Source organism: Cygnus atratus, chromosome 8, assembly GCF_013377495.2.
Source record: "Cygnus atratus isolate AKBS03 ecotype Queensland, Australia chromosome 8, CAtr_DNAZoo_HiC_assembly, whole genome shotgun sequence".
In the NCBI taxonomy this organism is placed as follows: Eukaryota; Metazoa; Chordata; class Aves; order Anseriformes; family Anatidae; genus Cygnus; species Cygnus atratus.
This window is the reverse complement of record NC_066369.1, coordinates 6602547-6620422: the sequence shown is the minus strand read 5'-3', so window position 1 is coordinate 6620422 and position 17876 is coordinate 6602547. Positions and strand designations below refer to the sequence as shown.

At 37.4% G+C, this 17876-nt stretch overlaps 1 protein-coding gene across 1 annotated transcript in view; it reads left to right on the top strand.

The window, feature by feature from the left end:
* The first annotated feature begins 1971 nt into the window (after positions 1 to 1971).
* Positions 1972 to 17876, top strand: part of PTPRC (protein tyrosine phosphatase receptor type C) — a 61571-nt gene continuing 45666 nt past the window's right edge. Inside the window, exon 1 of the mRNA XM_050712242.1 lies at positions 1972 to 2085. Coding sequence (XP_050568199.1) covers positions 2013 to 2085 — 73 coding nt within the window. The 5' untranslated portion in view covers positions 1972 to 2012. The remainder of the gene's footprint in view (positions 2086 to 17876) is intronic.

Here is a 17876-nt window from a genome sequence, read left to right as displayed (position 1 = left end):
TTTGTATTTTAAATGCATTGCAAGCAGATGGAATATTAAAACATCTGAGACTGACCTAAAATCAAAGGCACTAGGTATTTTTTGTGAAGGGTGTTTGTTCTCCCTCAGATACAGGGCAATCGTTAAACTCCTTGCGAAACAATGCCCACTGAAATAGATTTGCTGAATGAAGGGTCTGCTCTGGGAAAGAGATTTTTCTTTGCACTTCACTAAGACTCGGCATATGGTTTGAATCAGTGAATCATGTATGAGTTTCATTTGTAACCTTAATCAGTAATTTTAACCGCTGATGATGGTTTATAGTTCCTCAGCTATTAAGTGAGAGTAATAATAATATGCAATAATGGTATGATGGCTAGAGAGTGTGTGATGTTATCATTAAGTAATAATGCGATATGTTGCAATTTTTAAATGATGTGAAGGCTTTTTAAATATCTCACAGCCAGGAAAGGTCCACTGTGAAGGAATTTTTCTTGAGGAGACAGCTGGAGAAGTCAAGCAGAGGTTGTGTACAACTGCTGGGGAATGTCAGGTAGAAATGGAGCCTGGTTCTTGTTGAGAGCCTTTGCACAAAATTCTCCATTGGCTGCAATGCACTATATTCATCAGCTGGGACTCTTCAGTAGTATGGTTTCATCCAGAATAACAGGGACTAAGATGTCAGTGATGCAGACAGTATATGGCTATATTCCAAGTTCAACTTACAACTCTAGGATGATGGAGTTATATATCAAAACTGGTGTCTCTGGAGTGTCAGACTTATGTGAGTTTCGTTCTGAACACATTTACAATATCATTATTGTACTGTTTAATGGAAGCTAAGATTTTGACCTGTGTTATAGGACTCAATGTTGGGTGTGTAGAAGTTGGATTTAATCTTATGAGGAGTTTGATTCACTTATATTATCTAAATTATTATGTGAATATGTGCAACATTTTCAAGTATGATGCTTTAGGAAGTCTCTGAAGTATTTATGACATGAGCAATAAACACAATGACATGAACAATAAACACAAAAATTTGTGGGACCAGATGATCTTGGAGGTCTTTTCCAACCTTAATGATTCTGTGATTCTAAATATATACCCTTCCTTTTTAATTTCATGACAGCATTCTGGTGGATCTTTTAAAAACTTTGAAGCCTCTAATAAAAAAAAGCAATTCCAACATTTATTCCCTTTGTAAGCTACCATGTAATGGGCATTTGTTATCCAGTTATCGAATCTTAGCTCAGTGAATATAGTGGGGTTTTTTATAGTGGCCTTTGGTCTACCTTGCATCTACTCCAGGAAGGGGACCACAATCCTCTGGCACTGTCATGGTAGAGAATTGCACGGAGAATACCAAATTAAGAACTGACCATCTCAGAAAGCAGAATTAGCTGACCTCTATCCATTTGTTAGATATTACTGTCATGCCTAGAATTGCATTCTTGCAGAAAGATTCAGAAATATATCTTTTTATGAAGACCTGTTGCCAGAGCAAGGGTTTTGTTCACCGATTGTTTGGGTTTCTCTTTCTCTCAACAGAAATCTCAAGAGTCCACAAATGAGAGGTCTCAATGAAATGTATACAGTAGAAAAGTGAATACGAAGAAAAAGAATGACTGTTGTTGGGTCCAGTCCTTTGAAAAGTTAAGTCTTGTTAGTCCCTCAGTAGAAATGGCTGAAAACAACCTGTTTCATTTGAATTAAGGAAGCTGAGCATTACTGCAGCAACTTAAGAAAAACCCTGCTGACTTCCTGGAAACTGAAAGAATTTTTTTTGAAGAAGTAGTTGTCTCTGACATCACTAAACTGCATAGCAAGTTTGTGAGTGGTTAGTTTGGGGGTAACAGAGGAAGCGACTCCTTCACAGATAAGCAGGCAGTGTAATGTATGTGCCTGGTTATTCTCCTTTTTGGTTCAAGTTTTGCTGAGAAATTATTTTGCAGACAGATAACTCTTATTTTGCTTTCCAGTGAGAGACACATGCTGCTTCATAAGGATACGCCTGATTTCCAGAAATAACCATGTTTTTGTGGCTTAAACTCCTGGCATTTGGTGTTGTCCTCCTGTGTCAGGATCAGGATGCTTTTGTCAAAGGTAGGTAGCAACTGATATTTCATTCTCTAATTTTGATCCCATAATGTCCTCTGTAGAACTAAAACAGATTCAAAACTTTGTAAAGTGGAGAAATAAGATCTTTATTCAGCAACTAGAATGCAATTATTTGCAATGGTGTCAGAACCTGGATCAAGAAGATTGATGCATAACGTACACGGCTAAAATGTCTTCAGTGTGGTCATTTCATTCGTGATTTTTTTAAGAACAGCTTAAAAAAGATTTGTAGTTGCATTTAAAAACGAATACATTCAGATCTCTTAGGTGAACGTGTTCAATATAACCTTTATGTTTGTTTTCATCTCACAATGCAGTACTTTGTCTTCTGTGTTTAAAACCTTCAAAAAAAAAATTCCCATCCATTTAAGCTGCTCCCTAATCTTAGAATCTACTTATAGTTCCTCAAATTTTGATTTGTACTGCAGTGGGGTGAAGAAAAAAATCTCAACATTGTAAGTTACTTTCTATATCTGGGAAATTACTTTTATAATTAATTAGTTTATAAAAACTGCTTCTTAAAAAACTTTCAGAATTGTAGATATAGATATTAGCCTACTGCAGCTGAATTTGTCACAGATACTGTAAGTAGCAAGAAAAGCAATGAATTTTGAGGTAGTACTCTATATAAAGGTAATAACTTTATGGACCTATGTTTAAGAAGACATTTTTGTAAAAAGAATGTATAGCATTTTATATTCATGTACCTGCCATCAGTTTAGTTTGTTAATGTAATTAGGGATTATAGCAGACACAAAGGGTTTTTTTTTCCGTTAAGTAATGTTTGCCTTAAAAGCGGCTAATAACATGTATTCTGAAATGGTAGTAGATTATATGCAGCACTGAAACCTCTTCTCACATACGTATGTATGTTTTTTATCATCATGTCACTGTAGAAACTCCAGGTTTATAGTGATGCGAGCAGGAAAATTATCTGCCTTTAGTTGATAACTAGCAAAGAAGAACCTTTAAAGTCCAAGCATTATTTTTCTTTTATCCTTCAAAGTACCTGAAGAGAACCAGTGCTGAATAAATCTGGTTAGTAGATTACATTATAAGAAAAGTGAATGCCGTACAGTAAAGGAAAAGCATAAAGTCTTTTTCTTTTTCTTTTTTTTCCTTTTTTTTCTTTTTTTCTTTTTTTCTTTTTTTCTTTTTTTCTTTTTTTTCTTTTTCTTTTTCTTTTTCTTTTTCTTTTTCTTTTTCTTTTTCTTTTTCTTTTTCTTTTTCTTTTTCTTTTTCTTTTTCTTTTTCTTTTTCTTTTTCTTTTTCTTTTTCTTTTTTTGAATCTGCTGTCCTACTTTCTATTTTATAAGTCTTTTTCTAAGACTTCCCACTGGTCCCTTTTCTTCAGGAAGGGCAGGTTAGTGTCTGCTCTCTCACAGCTACCTCCACAGTCAGTTGATGTGTTAGCTAACAGAGAGGGCTGGAAGATTTAAAGAGGGTTAGCAGTATTTTATTTCAAATAGTAATTATTTTCTTGGTCTGCACACAGCAGTCTAGCTTGAGCGAGTTCCTCTCTGTGTGTTATTTTTTTTTTTAAACTAATCGAAGAGCATCAAAGAAACGATGTTTTAATTCTTCATTAGGACACTTAAAGCAATTAACAGTCTGATGCCACAGTGTCAAGTACTCAACCTCATAGACCTTGTTTTCACCGTGTAGTTTGGCACATGCACTTGTGAGAACACAGAGCTCCTCTCCTTCTGTCTGATATTACACTTTACATTTATGACCCATCTACGTAACTTCCTCTTTTCATTGAATTTTGATGTAGGACCCCTTTATATAAATAATGGTCAGAGTGGGAAGGGTAGGAGCAGGTGTCTCAGAGAGGTTGATTCTTCCATCAGAGTGACAGAACGATTATATCTCATCTTTGCTGCACAGATTACTCTGCCTGGTGGCTAGGGACTACTGTGCAGTCTTCTCTGAAGGAATTTGTTATTGGAGGATAAATGTTAGGAAATGTTGGCGTAGGCTTTGGTTTTATGGCAAGAACAATTTTCAGGCACTTATTAGTAAGAGTTGGGTGTGCTTCGGGACTTGTTTTCGTATTAGTATTTTACTCCGAGAGCATTGTAAGCATTTGCATTGCTGAAGTATCCCACTAAGCTCATCAGTGCTTTGTGCACTATTTATTAGTCTTTCATCCTCACCTGCTTGGAATAGCTAGCTTTCTGAAAATCTTTAGTAGACAGCTGCATACTTCTTTAAAATCTTCAGTGTGAAATTGATAATATAATACTTTCAAATATCTAGGCTGACTTGCTTTTCAAAAAAGTAATGCTAACATAACTGATGCAATGCAACAACAATGTTGTCTTTGCAACAACAGCAGAACAAAACAATCAAAACAACAATAAAAAAAATCCTTTACTCCCCTTAAATAATAATAATAATAAAGAAAGCAAAATAAATGCTTGCAGGACTAGCACTTTTTTTCCCATTAGCTTCTTTATTTAGGTTTCTCCCCCACAAAAGTATTAGCAATTTGACAGCTTTCAAAAAGCTTCCCCTACTGCCGTGCCACTTCCTTTATTTCAGGAAGTTAAAAAATTGCTTGGTAGTTTTCGGTCTGACTTTTTTATTCTCCAAGTAAAAAGTATTGAGCTTCAGCAGGCATGCAGAAATCTGAGGCCATGGAGTCTCTGTTCCCAACAGCTGTGGAGGTTTCCACCTAGAAGTGCTATGTTTTCTTTGCACAGTCATCAGCTTCTGTATAGATCATGCTATGGTTCTGACTTTCTGTGAAGAGGTCTATTCCTTTGGAAAGTGTCTGGCAGATCTAATTTTTAAGTGGCAGAACTTCGTAATATTGGCTCATTTTCTGTGTACAGTAAAGGATAAGGGGAATTGCGCAGGCAGGAGGATAGGCATTAGGGTAAAAGCAAGTGAAGTCTGGTGTCTCCAGAACACCCGCTCTGAGGTTTTCCTCTTACAGGCACCCCACTGCACGTTTCCTTTAGGACTGTATCGTATTCTTTATTTCAGTGGTGAACTTGAGGCTTTCTGAAATACATATCTCAGAGTCCTGTGGACAGGGATCTGTTAATAACTTGAAACAAATTACCTGGTTTTCACATCTTGCATACTTCAAATACTTACTTCAAGATCAAGAGTTGATGTCTGCATGGGGCTGCAGGCAGTCCTGCTCACTTCCTGGGCTGTCTGAGATGCAAGCCAGCTCTAAACTGGAAACCATTCAGTTTGATTATGGTGGAGTACCTAAGCAGGATGCTCATGTTAATCTGAGCACAGTACCACACCAGCATGGCTACATGGTTTCTGAGCAAGAATTAGCTACAGACTTTGACCAAATGTGTAATTTTTCCTCACTTGTTCACCTGGTCCTACACAAACAGAATAAGCTGATGGCTGCGTTGTTGTGGGATATTGATTGATAACTGCATTTAGGGCAAGAGATATCGGTTCAAAGCTAATGGGTCTTTCTTACATAGTATGGAAATGATGTTTGCTAGTCATTTTGTATTCACTCACATCAGTGTATTGACATACAGAGAATGTTTTACCACTGTAAACCTAAAGCCACAAAGCTGCCATGCAGAGACTCGTTCTAGAGAAAATCCTGCTGTCAGTGGCAGGGTGTATTGGAACCATTTCTTCTAGTTTTAGTTTTTCTTTGGTGAACATAAGTTTATATGTTTTGATTCTGAATAACATATCAATAGTGAATGGGTTAGAAAAATCATGTATATAACGAGGCAGAAGAATCAAGGGAAGGAAACAGGATGAAGTGACTTTTCAAAATACTTCTTGTATTAGGAATCAAGTTATATTTGTCTGACTTCAGTCGCCTATCTGCAAAGCTGTCTGCCTCCCTGAGAGTGTGTGCATGCGTTGAACAAGTAGGCAACCTCCACACTGAAACTGTGAATGTGTTCTATATGGCGCATAAAAATTATCCTGTTCTCTTTTTCTGTGCAGATGCATTGTGGCATGCTCTGTACCATTCTGGAAGCAAGCAAAGGAGAACAGCAGGCCGTGAAAATATTCTGTCCTCTGTTTATATTCTTGGTCTACTTTGAAGAGTTACTACTAACAGGCATATATCTGACCAACCAGGCAGGCAGAGCAAATTAACCAACACTGAGTTGTCTGCTGTGTTGGTGTGACTTTTCTTCATACTCATTTAACTACCTTGTTTAGCATTAGCTCAAGTGTCTCCGTATTACCCTGCATTTTGCAGAACACACATACCCCGAGTCTTGCTGCTGTCACTCCCCCTAGTTGCGGTGGCTGTTCCTCCCATGCTGCTGGCCCTGGGGGTGAAGACCGCAGTGCACTGGGGTGGCTGCAGCAATGACACCCAAGACAGCTGTGCAAAGAGGCAATGCAGGAAGGTGTCATGTGCTGGGCAAGGCTTGCTAGCATGTGAATGCCTTTCAAACCATAGCAAGAACCGGTGTGTATTATGGGAACGTTAACGGATTAGCTAGGGTTGGACAGGATGCCCATGGGCTTCTCAGAACTGAAGTGTCCTTGAGCTGGCTGCTGAGGTTGGGACTGCCAGCCCTGCCTGGGAAGTAGTGGTTGTCCCTGAGCTCTACTGCTTTCCGCGTTGTGTGGAGTTGTCTGTTGTTTGCGTTTATTCATCTTTAATTGTATATAACTAGAAATCAAACAGTTATTTCTTTTACGCAAACTTATGAAGTACAGAACATCAAAAAACATTCTGGGAGGTAATTGTCTACTCTCTTCAAGGTAAAGATTATGCTCTGAATTCCTTCTGTGCAATCACTGGTAAAAAGTCTCCAAAGTGGCAAAACTGACTTCCCCCTGTAAATATTGAGATTAAAGTAATCTAAACAGTAGTGAAAGCTTTTTTTTTTTTTTCCTTTTTTTAAATTTTTTTTCCCCTGCAACTTTACTGTTCTCAGACTGCTGCACTGTGTGTCCTGATACATTTCCAGGCTATCCATACACTTGTAAACAGGTCATGTTCAATGCGGTTTCGGTAACATTTACAGCCTTTTATCTATTTCTAGGCTTCCTTCTGTTTCAAATAAAGCAGTTTGGGGCCCTCAGTGCCAAGATTTTAGAACCTAGCTGTGAGCCGTGCCAGCGTATATTATCCATAGTGCTGCAGATAGCTAACAAAATCCAATCCTTTTCTGTTCTTTTATGCTGCTGCTTTGCGGTACTTCCACAATAAGATCTTCCACTTATACCCTCTGTGTCAGTGCCTCCTCAGGTAGCCTGCTTGCTTAGTTTTCAATTCTCTACTTTCAAAGACTTCTGTTACAACCTGTCTGTTCTTCATTCATAATCCCACTGCCCTGCACAGAGCTCTAGAGGTATATTTTTTTGTGCATGAATAATTTTTGTTGTTGCAAAAATGTGGACACCATGGAGCAATATTTTTAATTGCCTTTGCAAATATATTTTTTTTCCTGACAGAAAAAAAATAAAAATAAAAATAAAACTAGCTGTGTCTAATAGAAAAATGAAGCCATACAAAGATGCTTTCTGTACAGCACATAAGCAAATAGCTTTTTGTTAGATGAAGCTTATACTTCATATACAACCTGACAGATTTTATACTCAGGGAAATGTAATACAATACAGAATCTCAGCTGGGATGGTACAAAAGCATATGGCTAGTAAAGCCTTTCCAGCTAATCATATACATTGCTGAGGCTATGAGTGGAATATTTAATGTGTTATCTCCTGAACTGTTTCTGGGTGTATGTGAGTTAAAATGTATGTAGGTGGAGAAAAGAGTAAGATAAATGGCAGAACACATTCAAGCTTTTAGAATAAGATGTAAGAGACAGAAATCATTTGTAGTCAAGGCTGTCTCAGAAACTCATGGTGTGAAGTGTTGTCTTCATTTTTCCAGATCTGTTACATCATCTATAAAGTTGAGGGTACTAATGGTTATCATATTACAACATACAAAGTCATAATTCCTTAAATATTCGGAGGGATGCTTGTCCCTTGCAGCCTGTAAGTTACCCCAAATTAATCTGAATAAACTTTAGAGTGCATTAGAATATTTTGAATAGTGTATCTGAGCAGAGAAAATGAAAAGCATGAAACAAATGACTTGTGCATAAAGTTCTGATCTGTTCTCCATTCTAAAGCACAGGTGTTGTTAACAGGGAGTTGATACTTTTGTGCTAAATAAGAGCAACCCATACTGTGGTTAATGTCAGCAAATCTGAAATTCTCTAAAATACGATCATGTCCAATGCAGTCTCCATTTTAACCACTGCTGGGTGAAAGAACTGAAGTCAGTGAGCCCTTGAGAGACAGAAACAGAGCTGCCAGCTTTTCTTCCATTGTCTGCAGATGAGGTGAGATCAACATGTGCCAAATGGACCATAGCTGCAAAAGGCTTCACCTTACAAAGCATCCTCCCCACTTAGGGGTAAATACTATACTGAGTCTTTCTAGCAACTTAGGTGTTTTAGAAGTTGTAGTAGTAACATTTATAAATGTAAGTCAACTCTCCTAGAGAAGTGCTGGCCAAGCTGAATCCATTTAAAATCATATGCTCGCAAAACAGAAGGAAAGATGGCCGATATTGCTGCAATTCAATTTATCTTCTGAGATACAACTCAAATATCTTAAAACACATACAGAATCACATGCATGCATTAGATAAATCTTTTGTTTTAATGAGTTTTGGTTAGAGTATCTGGAGGATTTCTCTATTCATCACTCTTGGAAGCATTCAAATGATAATAAAACATTTATTTTTTAAATGGTATGCAAATTTCTTACTTGGTTCTTGATGGCGGTGATAGAATATAGCCCTAGGTCTCTTGTAAGCAATATACAAGCTCCCCCATCCCAATAATATTTCCCATGTGTGTGAATTTGTATGCCTGCACAATGTATCTGTGTATGCGAGCAGAGAGATCAAGTTTACGATACTTGAGTCTGCCCATTATGTACACAAAACGGTTTGGCCTTGTTTGCAGTTTCATTAATGCTTCTGTGCTCAACTGTGCTGGCTCAACAGAACTGAAAGACTTTTCTACATCCTCCACACCTGCAGTCTGGTGTTCTAGTCTGGAGTATGAAATGTGGTTGAGGTTTGGGGAAAGATGTGAAATAGCAGTAAGAATTACACATTAGTGCGACTCAGTGGCATAGTGCAACAGTAGCATTTCTGGTTTTGCAGCTCTAGTCTGCTAATCAAAGGACATAGAAAAACGTTTCTAAGAGCCACACAATGCACTCATTTTCACTCTGAGAAAACATTAGGAATTAATAAGTGCTTAACCTAGGGTCCACTTGAGCTGATACATACTTAGAGAGCAGAATGACAAAATAGCTCTGAGTTCAGAAGCTTTGCAGTGGAATTGTGCTGAATATGAGCGATGCAGTTCAAGCAGATGAACGTGAGATCTGTGAGTAACTGTGTTTAGTTTGTGTTTTAATGTTGGGAAGAGAGCTGTTTATGTGTGAGTAGTTCTGCTCGAGATGTCAACAAGTGTATTATCATTGCAGGAGTGTGCCTTAAATGGCAAGGGAAAGATTGCCTGCAAACCACAGCTTCTAAAAAACACTCTCCACTGAGCAATGAGGACATTTTAAAAGTAGCGCGCATGTCAGATACGCCATTTTCAGCTGCTCTCTCTGCAGTTGATGCTCTTGGTTTCTCTTCGCAACAGAACTGCTGCTTACCTAAGTTTTGCCTCAGTGGTGACGTCAGTGGAAAGTCTGCAAAGGCAAGCCTTTGAAACTTTTAAAAGTGTTACAGGGTTTATTTTATCTTTGTGGTTTATACTGTGTTTTTTTGAATTTTCTTTGGCTTTATATTAAAATAAGAAAAAAAAAAAATATATATATTTTATACCTACCTGAAGTCCTTAAACTTTAAGTGCTGCTTTCCTGTTTGCTTCCCTGAGAAAACTGCCTGGAGGAGACACCCCTGGTTTTCACTGTCAGTTCCAAAACACTTGAGAGCAGTTTTTTCATAGTAGAAAATCTTCAGATTTTCAGAAGACCTCTACATGTTGGTCACTGAGATAACGTGAAAAATTTGAGAGTGCAGCTGCAAGTTAGTCTTTTCTGAGAGTTTTGCTGCAGCTGTGAATACTGAACACTTGAAAAGTCAGGAGGGAGCTGCTCGTGTGTGTGTGTGAGACAGTCTGACCTGTGTGTATAGTAGGGCTAATGACCTCAGGCATGATCAAGCATTCCTCTTGGGCCAGGTGCTGTACTAACAGAGGATGAAAGACGGCCTTGTCCACAAAGAGTTTGATCTGATTCTGGACAGCATGGACGTTTCTTAAAAAGGAATGGTACAGAGGAAAGACAGATGAGGGGAAAAAGCAATAGTAGCACATGTGCCCAACCAAACACCTTGCCCAATCCCATGTTATTTCTTTTTCTGAGAAAGGAACATACAACACCTTATACAGAGGAACACATAACTGAATAAATTATTCCCTGGATCCAAAAAAAACTCTCCTGCACAGATCCATGTATTGTAATTCTCACACTTTGCTCTTACAGCTTCTTTACATGACAACGACTGATGCAGCTTTTTTATGGCAGATTATTCTTAATGATAAAATAGCCAAAGGTAAAAACTTCTGCTGCTCTAAAGCTCTTTTCTTGCTAGATAGAAATAATAAACTCGGTTCACATATGAAGGCACTATATTTGTTTGTAATGATTATTTTCTCCAACTGTTTAATCCTTTCATTAACAAATTGTGTTCTCTAACCAGTGAGTGAAATACGGAAAATAAACAACAGAATGTGTGGATGATGTGTTACAAACACACATTCACACTTTTGTTTGGGAGAGCGTATAATTTCACCCCTCTGATACTCAATTCTTGTAACAGCTCATCCTCTGTAGATATAGTATCTAATGTGAATAGCATCTGCATGTGAAAAAGAGGGACCACATTTCATGTTCTGTTCAGTTTCAAAATTTTTTACATTATGGTCAGCATTCTTATATCTGAGTGCTCATAAACAGTAACAACAATAGTTACATGTATTCTGAGTTGTCATTGCCCTTAAACTTATTTAGATTAGAAAAAAAAAATGACAATTTTTTTCTCTTGAAAAAAACTAAGGAAGAAGAAATACAGAGGTTGCTTTCAGGGGTGCAGAGAATGGCATTGTATTTCTTGGATATCACGTCGTGAACTTTGTAGACATGAGCTCTGGAATTGCCTCTAATTAATTCAAGTTTGGCCTGGATCCGTAGTGCGGTATAGAATAGTTTTGAAATACTTATTGAGCTCCACAGAGGTGGTTTGTGTGTGTGAAATTGGTTGTGAGTTCGAATTCCTCAGGGTTCTAGACTTTCAGGTTCTAGATCGCTGCAAGTTTGAGTAAAAAGATTTTGTGGTGAAATGCTGAGGGCTTGGAATGGCTGGGGTTGCTATTAAAATAGCTGATCATAAGATATGGCTGTCAGTAGACTTCCAAATGAAACTGATGTAATATATGTTTAATAATACTGTCTTTCTGTAAAATCTGAGCTCTATCTGTAATGTCAGGTTATCCTTGTGACAATGTGCAACATAGGTAGCAGGAAACAGGTACACAGCCCTGCATCCTGTTTAAAAATCACTTAAAATCATAATGGCAGCCTTTGAAAAGCTCTGCAGTGATTGACAAAGTGATAAATCTTCTATGTTATGGTTGATATCAGATCTTCATGGTGTTAGTGGATGTAATTATCTTCTTTTTAGAGTTTTTTTTTCCTGTAGTTATAAGCATATAATGTTCAGAAAACAGTTCTAATGAGATATGAAGCTAAGTGATGAAACTGGTTTAAGAGAAGAGGTTGGATGCTGAGACTGAGATTGCAGCAGGGAACAGAGCAGCTGGAAGGAGCAGGGGAAAGACCTGAAAAACTGATAGCCAAGCCTAGACAGGGTATGGGAAAAGATGGGTCTGTGGTAGGAATCAGAAGCCTAAGGAATTGGGTCTAACTAGATGAGAAAACAAGATAGCTCTGTTTTGATAGAAAACATGACTTGAGCAAAGACAGGCCAGAAAAGATATACAGGACTAGAAGTAAGGAAGTAAGAAAAATTGTTTGTCTCTATGTTGTACTCAGCGAAAGTCTGAGTTTCACCACTCTTTTGCTGTCAGCAAATACCTCATTGATGAAAGTCTTCTAGCACTGTCCTGCATAGAAGATGAAAACATACTAATGCTATCAGTACTCCCCTAACTCCAGAGGCAGACCTGAGCAAGGAGATATATACAAGTCTCAACCTTGCTGATAAAGCCTGGGAGGAGTACTACTGTGCCCTCTCATAGCGTGTTTTTTTTTTTTTTGAGCGTGTGTTCTGTTTTGTTTTTGGTGGGTGGAGGATGTTTTTAAAAATAAAAATTCACGCATACAGAGTGACGTTAAAGTTGTAAAGCCAAGCACTCACAGTTTTCAGGACTCAGCCTTCTCTGTATGTCTTATGGCAGTTTTTACAGTCACACAATTTTCCCTCTACAGGATTCCCTTCTCTGTGTAGAGAATGAAAATATATTCAGACAACATATTTGTCTGTGTTGTTCAATTCATAGTTCAGGCCATATTTATTGACTCACTATTCAAAACCTTTTCTGCAGCTAGAAATATTAGTTTCCTCTTGAGATTTTCAATGGTGTTCGTCATCTGTGTCTCAGTGCTGTACAAAAATGGATTTCGATGTTCAGGATGATAAAATGATCCAAAGAGAAAGCTCAATCTGAGACCTAGCAAGTACTATATTCCTTTAAAGCATCCTTTCTGTTAATTTGCTGTTTTGAAGGCTCACCATTTCTGTAAAGTAGGTTGGTGTAATGAAAATAATAATCTGTTAAATGCAGAACAGTTATTAACGGCTGCTGCATGGAAAATTTAGCATAAGTAGGTTTTGTAGTATCATATAAGAATTCTGTGGCGAGCTGGTATATAATCCTCTTACCTAAAGCAAAATTTTACTACTTAGCTATGAGACCTCTTTTCTTTTTGTGTTCCCATGGCTCATGCATAGCATTAGCTCTGCAGGCAGAAGGTATCTTCATTGCACGCTCTGCGGTGTTTCTAGGCAGTGCTGGACAAAAAGAGCAATCTGTGGTCACAGACTAAAAGATCTCAGCGATGTCTATAGGTTTTAGGAAAGGGAAAGAACCAAGGCTTTACAAGCTAAGGCTAAGACAATACCAATGGACATTTGCCAATTCTTGAATAATTACCATTGCTTCCCAAACAATGTCTTCTGAAACAGCCTGTGTGCGTAGAACTGTCATATAAAATAGTTGTTATGCCTGTGAAAGTCACATCTATCTGAAACTTTCTAGAGTGTATTTCTGTGTTGAAATCCTTCTGGTAGTGTTGTAAAACAAGCAAATCGAGATTTTTTCATAGCTACTCTTCAACGATCGTTTGGTGGTTGTTTTTTTTTTTTTTTTTGCTAAGACATCTAGCGAGGTCTGGTAACACATCCAGTTCTTTGCAGTACTGTAATGTCAATCCTGCACCTCTTGACCCAGCACAACATGCTGGCGGCTGTCTTTTCCTACTTATTTCTGTGGAGCGTGATTATCTCTATTGTATTTATGACCAATGAAACTGACTTGTGTATTGTTAATGTTTTCATCATTTTTGTATTGTTTTCTATTATTGTTTATCAAAATGGAAATGGCATTTGTTGTTGTTACATACTTGACAAATGATATGAAATATTTTGAGGTATTCCTGCTTCCTGCAAAAAGGACTGAAACATAGTAAAGTATATTCCCATTCAGCGGGGCATAGAACTGACATGGAAGTAGCAGGAAGATGCTTCAGAAAAACCACCACAGTTTAAAATCAAATCAGTCTCTAGTATGTTTTGTGTTTTAGCCTTTGTTTTTATATATTTAATCAGTACCAACACTTGCAAAGTTGAAAGATGTTAGAGAATACAGGTGCAAAATATTGTGTAGAAATAGTTGTTATCTTTGCTCAGGTGTAAGAGAGGTTTGAGGATAAAAAAGAAAAACTAAGTGTTTTTTTTTCTTTTTGACTGTTTCAATTCTTTCAAAGTTAAGACATCTAGCAAATTTTGTGTTACTGCTGTAATGCCAAAATAAGAATTAAGTATTAAAAAATATTTTGGCCTCTCTGGATCAGGTTAACATACTTGCAGCATAAACTGATTTCTGTCAAGTTTCTTTGTATTGTTATTGTTGAAGCTGACAGAAGCTTTCCTGATGGATATACTGCAATTCCTGAGGATCACTTAGGCTCCTAATTCCCTTATCTGTTTTGGAACTATAAGCCTTTGAAATGTCTTACTATGAATGTGCTGACATATTGATACCTTGTACTAATAATTGCAATCCTGATGTCAAAACAAACACTAGAGGTGTTTTTTTTTTTTTTTTTTCCCCTAAGAAATAAGTGGAATTCTTTCATATGCAGGGAGTAAATAAGTATTGAGGCCACAAACACTATTTTACATGTTAGTATGAAGAAAATAAAAATCTAATGACTAAGCTCCAACATTTTAGTGGTAGGACAAAGAAAGCATTTTTATTTATTTATTTATTTTTCTTTCTCCAAGGCAGCACTTGGAACCTGTTGCTCCCTAGTGACTTCATACTTTCCGAAATCCAGCTCTTAGCTTTTCCGACTAGTTACCCACTTACTGACTGATTTGCTGCTTGGTCACTTGTCTCCTGTCACCGACTTCAGAGCTAGGGAAGATCTGGGCCCACAGTGGAAGAATTTGAAAAGATTGTAATTCTGAGCACAGTTAAAGTTATGGAAATAATGTCCTTCGTTTTCTCAGTGATTAAATCAGCTTCATTTTGAGGGACAAACACTAACGCTCTTGAACTGATTCATCAAGATAGGTAGCATCTTTGTCTCTCTATGAGTATGGAAAATTACCTGACCTTTGATGGATATTTTGATAAACGCAGACACACAGACCTATGCTTAGTTTCCAGGAAGTGTAGGCAGAATACTATCATTCTTCCACTTAAAGACAATCCTTACAGGGGAGGGGGAGGAATTCTTGCTCGAAGAAGTTGCTGAGAATGTCTCTCTTCTCTATGGAGTAAGCATATGTGCAGAATGAACGCAAAGGGGAAGAAGCAATATCTAGTTAAGAAAAATGCATCCTTTTTCCAGTCAGGAAGGCATTTCTTTCATATTAATAATTGTTGTAATGATTACAGTTTCCCTTCTGCAAATTCTTACCTGGAGAAGCATTCAAACGATGTGTATGAGAGGCTAACTGAGGAAAAAATAGCTTGTCTTTAAGATAAATATTACTAAGACTTTGGCAATTTTACTTATTTAAGTTCTGTGCCTTTGAGAAAGCAAAGGGTTATTCACTACCTTAAATTTAAGAGACAATTTCAGTGGGGTTCTTTAGAGTGAAGGTAAAATACTTCAGTGTCAGGCTAAATGCACAAGGTTTGATCCCTTATATATATTCATACAGCAGTCACTCAGTATTCCCAAACTTTTAATGGGCTGATAGTTCTTTATAGTGTGTAGCTTTACACATAAGTAAGTAGAAACACAGTAACTCTTCCTAAATGCTGAAGGGTTCGGAACAGATTTCTGTGTTTAGGAATGTACCTCAGCCTCAAGTGTTTCCTATGTATACAAGTGGTTTTGAGTGAAACAATGTCATTGATTGTCATTTTAATCTCATAGGTGAGACAAAGAAATTGAAGTAATTTCTTTAAGACAATCATGAATCACGGAAAATTTTTCTTTACATTATTAGCTTGTGAAATGCTTGTGTCAGAAGGTATTATATGTATTTGCAGAAAGCAGACTGCAAGTTTATTGTACTAAGTTGTGCTAAACAGTAATTATTAGAGGAAATGCAAAAGAAAGAGCCTTGGGACACCTGTTCATCCTCACAAATTGTCACCTTGTGGAGTTGATATAAAATATTTCTGCTTCAGAAATGGACTTCAGTGAACCTTCTTAAATATCTTGCTGTTACATAGAGCTCAAAACACGTTAGTTAAGCAAAGTAATTATTCCCAGGTTAAATGGAAGCAGCTCCAGAGAGCTGACGTCCACAATGTCACCTGGGAATTTGCTGGACAAAAAGAAATACTCTGTAACTTTTGCAGAGTAAGAAAAAGCAAAAAAGAGGAGGGGAAATGAGGACACAAGAAGAGCATTTGTAAATTAAAAATGGATACAAGAATGTAGCCTGAAAATCACCAAGGGCTGGTGGGGAATGATGTGAGGGTAAATCCCTCTTCCTGAGAGAACATTGCTGTCAGCTTCAATGGAAAATTTCTGCCTACTTTCAGGCAGGGGCATTAAATTGAAGCACAAAATAACGTGCTGCTTGGACAGTTGGGTAAGATCAAAGAGTGGTAACTTTTATGTGTTCTGGAGCACAAGCAAGTTAGAGAGAAATGAGTAAATTAAGAGCAGGGAAATAACAATAATGCAAACAATGCTGGCCATTTTGCAGCACCAGTCCAGTTAGCAGCTGCACTTAATTTCATGTTCTGGAATAACTGTGGTACTGCAGGAGGTGAATGCCAACAGGAATTAGCATGGTCAGGACTATAATGATAGGTCTCAACAATATGGATTTCTATTAAAGTTACTATCTAATATCTTTGTAAAACAAATGCAAAATCAAAACAGTTCAGCCATGCTGGTGCAGCAGACTCCTAATCTGTGTTTTAGGTTGGAGTGACACATCTCTTTGAGTCCTGTCCGCATGTCAGTCTGTGTGCACATAATGGCATTTTCACTGGAGGTGGGAGTTGTTACTGTGTGCACGTGGTTGCAGTGTTGGTGCAGTTTAGAGACAGATAAGAAGTCTCACTACAGGAAACGTGATCGTTAGGGAAATGATCTGTCACAAAATTCATTGTAATGATATGTTTCAGAACAAAAAGTGCTTCAAAGCTTTTGCTCAAAAACAAACTCAAAACCAAATCTGTGTGACTTCTTCTCATACTGAGACAGGAGATTTCACTCATAATGAAGAATACTGGGAATGATTGACAGCACCTGATGCTGAGTATTTGAAGTGTTGGATGTTGGTTTCTTGTCTGCACATTCCACTTAGAAGCTTCACAATGCAGTTGCTGAAGAAGAAATCGGTTTGACTGCAAATAGTTCCTAGCTTGGTCTCTCCGCTTATTGTCTTTTTAATAAGGTGCTTTTCATATACCTGCTGTTGTAAAAACTGAAACACTTTGAGAATTTCAGTTCTTTGATGATTCTTTGCCTAAAAAGCATTACATTTAATATGATTTAAATGTCCAGTGTTTACAGACTTACTAGTGCATGTTTTTGATATTGCTTTTGATACATTTATTAATGTGATTGAATTGGTAAGCACCAGCCAAGCTCATGCCTTCTTTGCATATGAAGCCTTGCTATGAGGAAAATAGAGGAAGTAAAAAAGATTCCTTAGAATTTCTCAACTAGGACAGGAGTTCTCTGCACAGTACAGGAAAAAAAAATAAAATAAAAAAGATTTGAACATCATACCATACAGATTCTGCAGATCTGGGGGAATTTTGAGGATTCTCTTGAGATACAAGGGTTGTTCATATTCTGCAAAATCCATATCCTGCTGCTTTGTTGGCTCACAAGGACACATCCAGGTCTGTTGCATTAGCTCTGTACTGTCAGCAGGCTAATAATTAATCAGAATGAACTTTCTGTATTTCTTTATATAAATATATCCTTCTTTTAAATGGCACTTACAATCTGCCTATCAGGCAAATTCATTGAAATCAACTTTTTTTTTTTTCTGTTTTCTAATATTTATAAATCTGTTAAGCAGAGAGAAACAGTTGTTT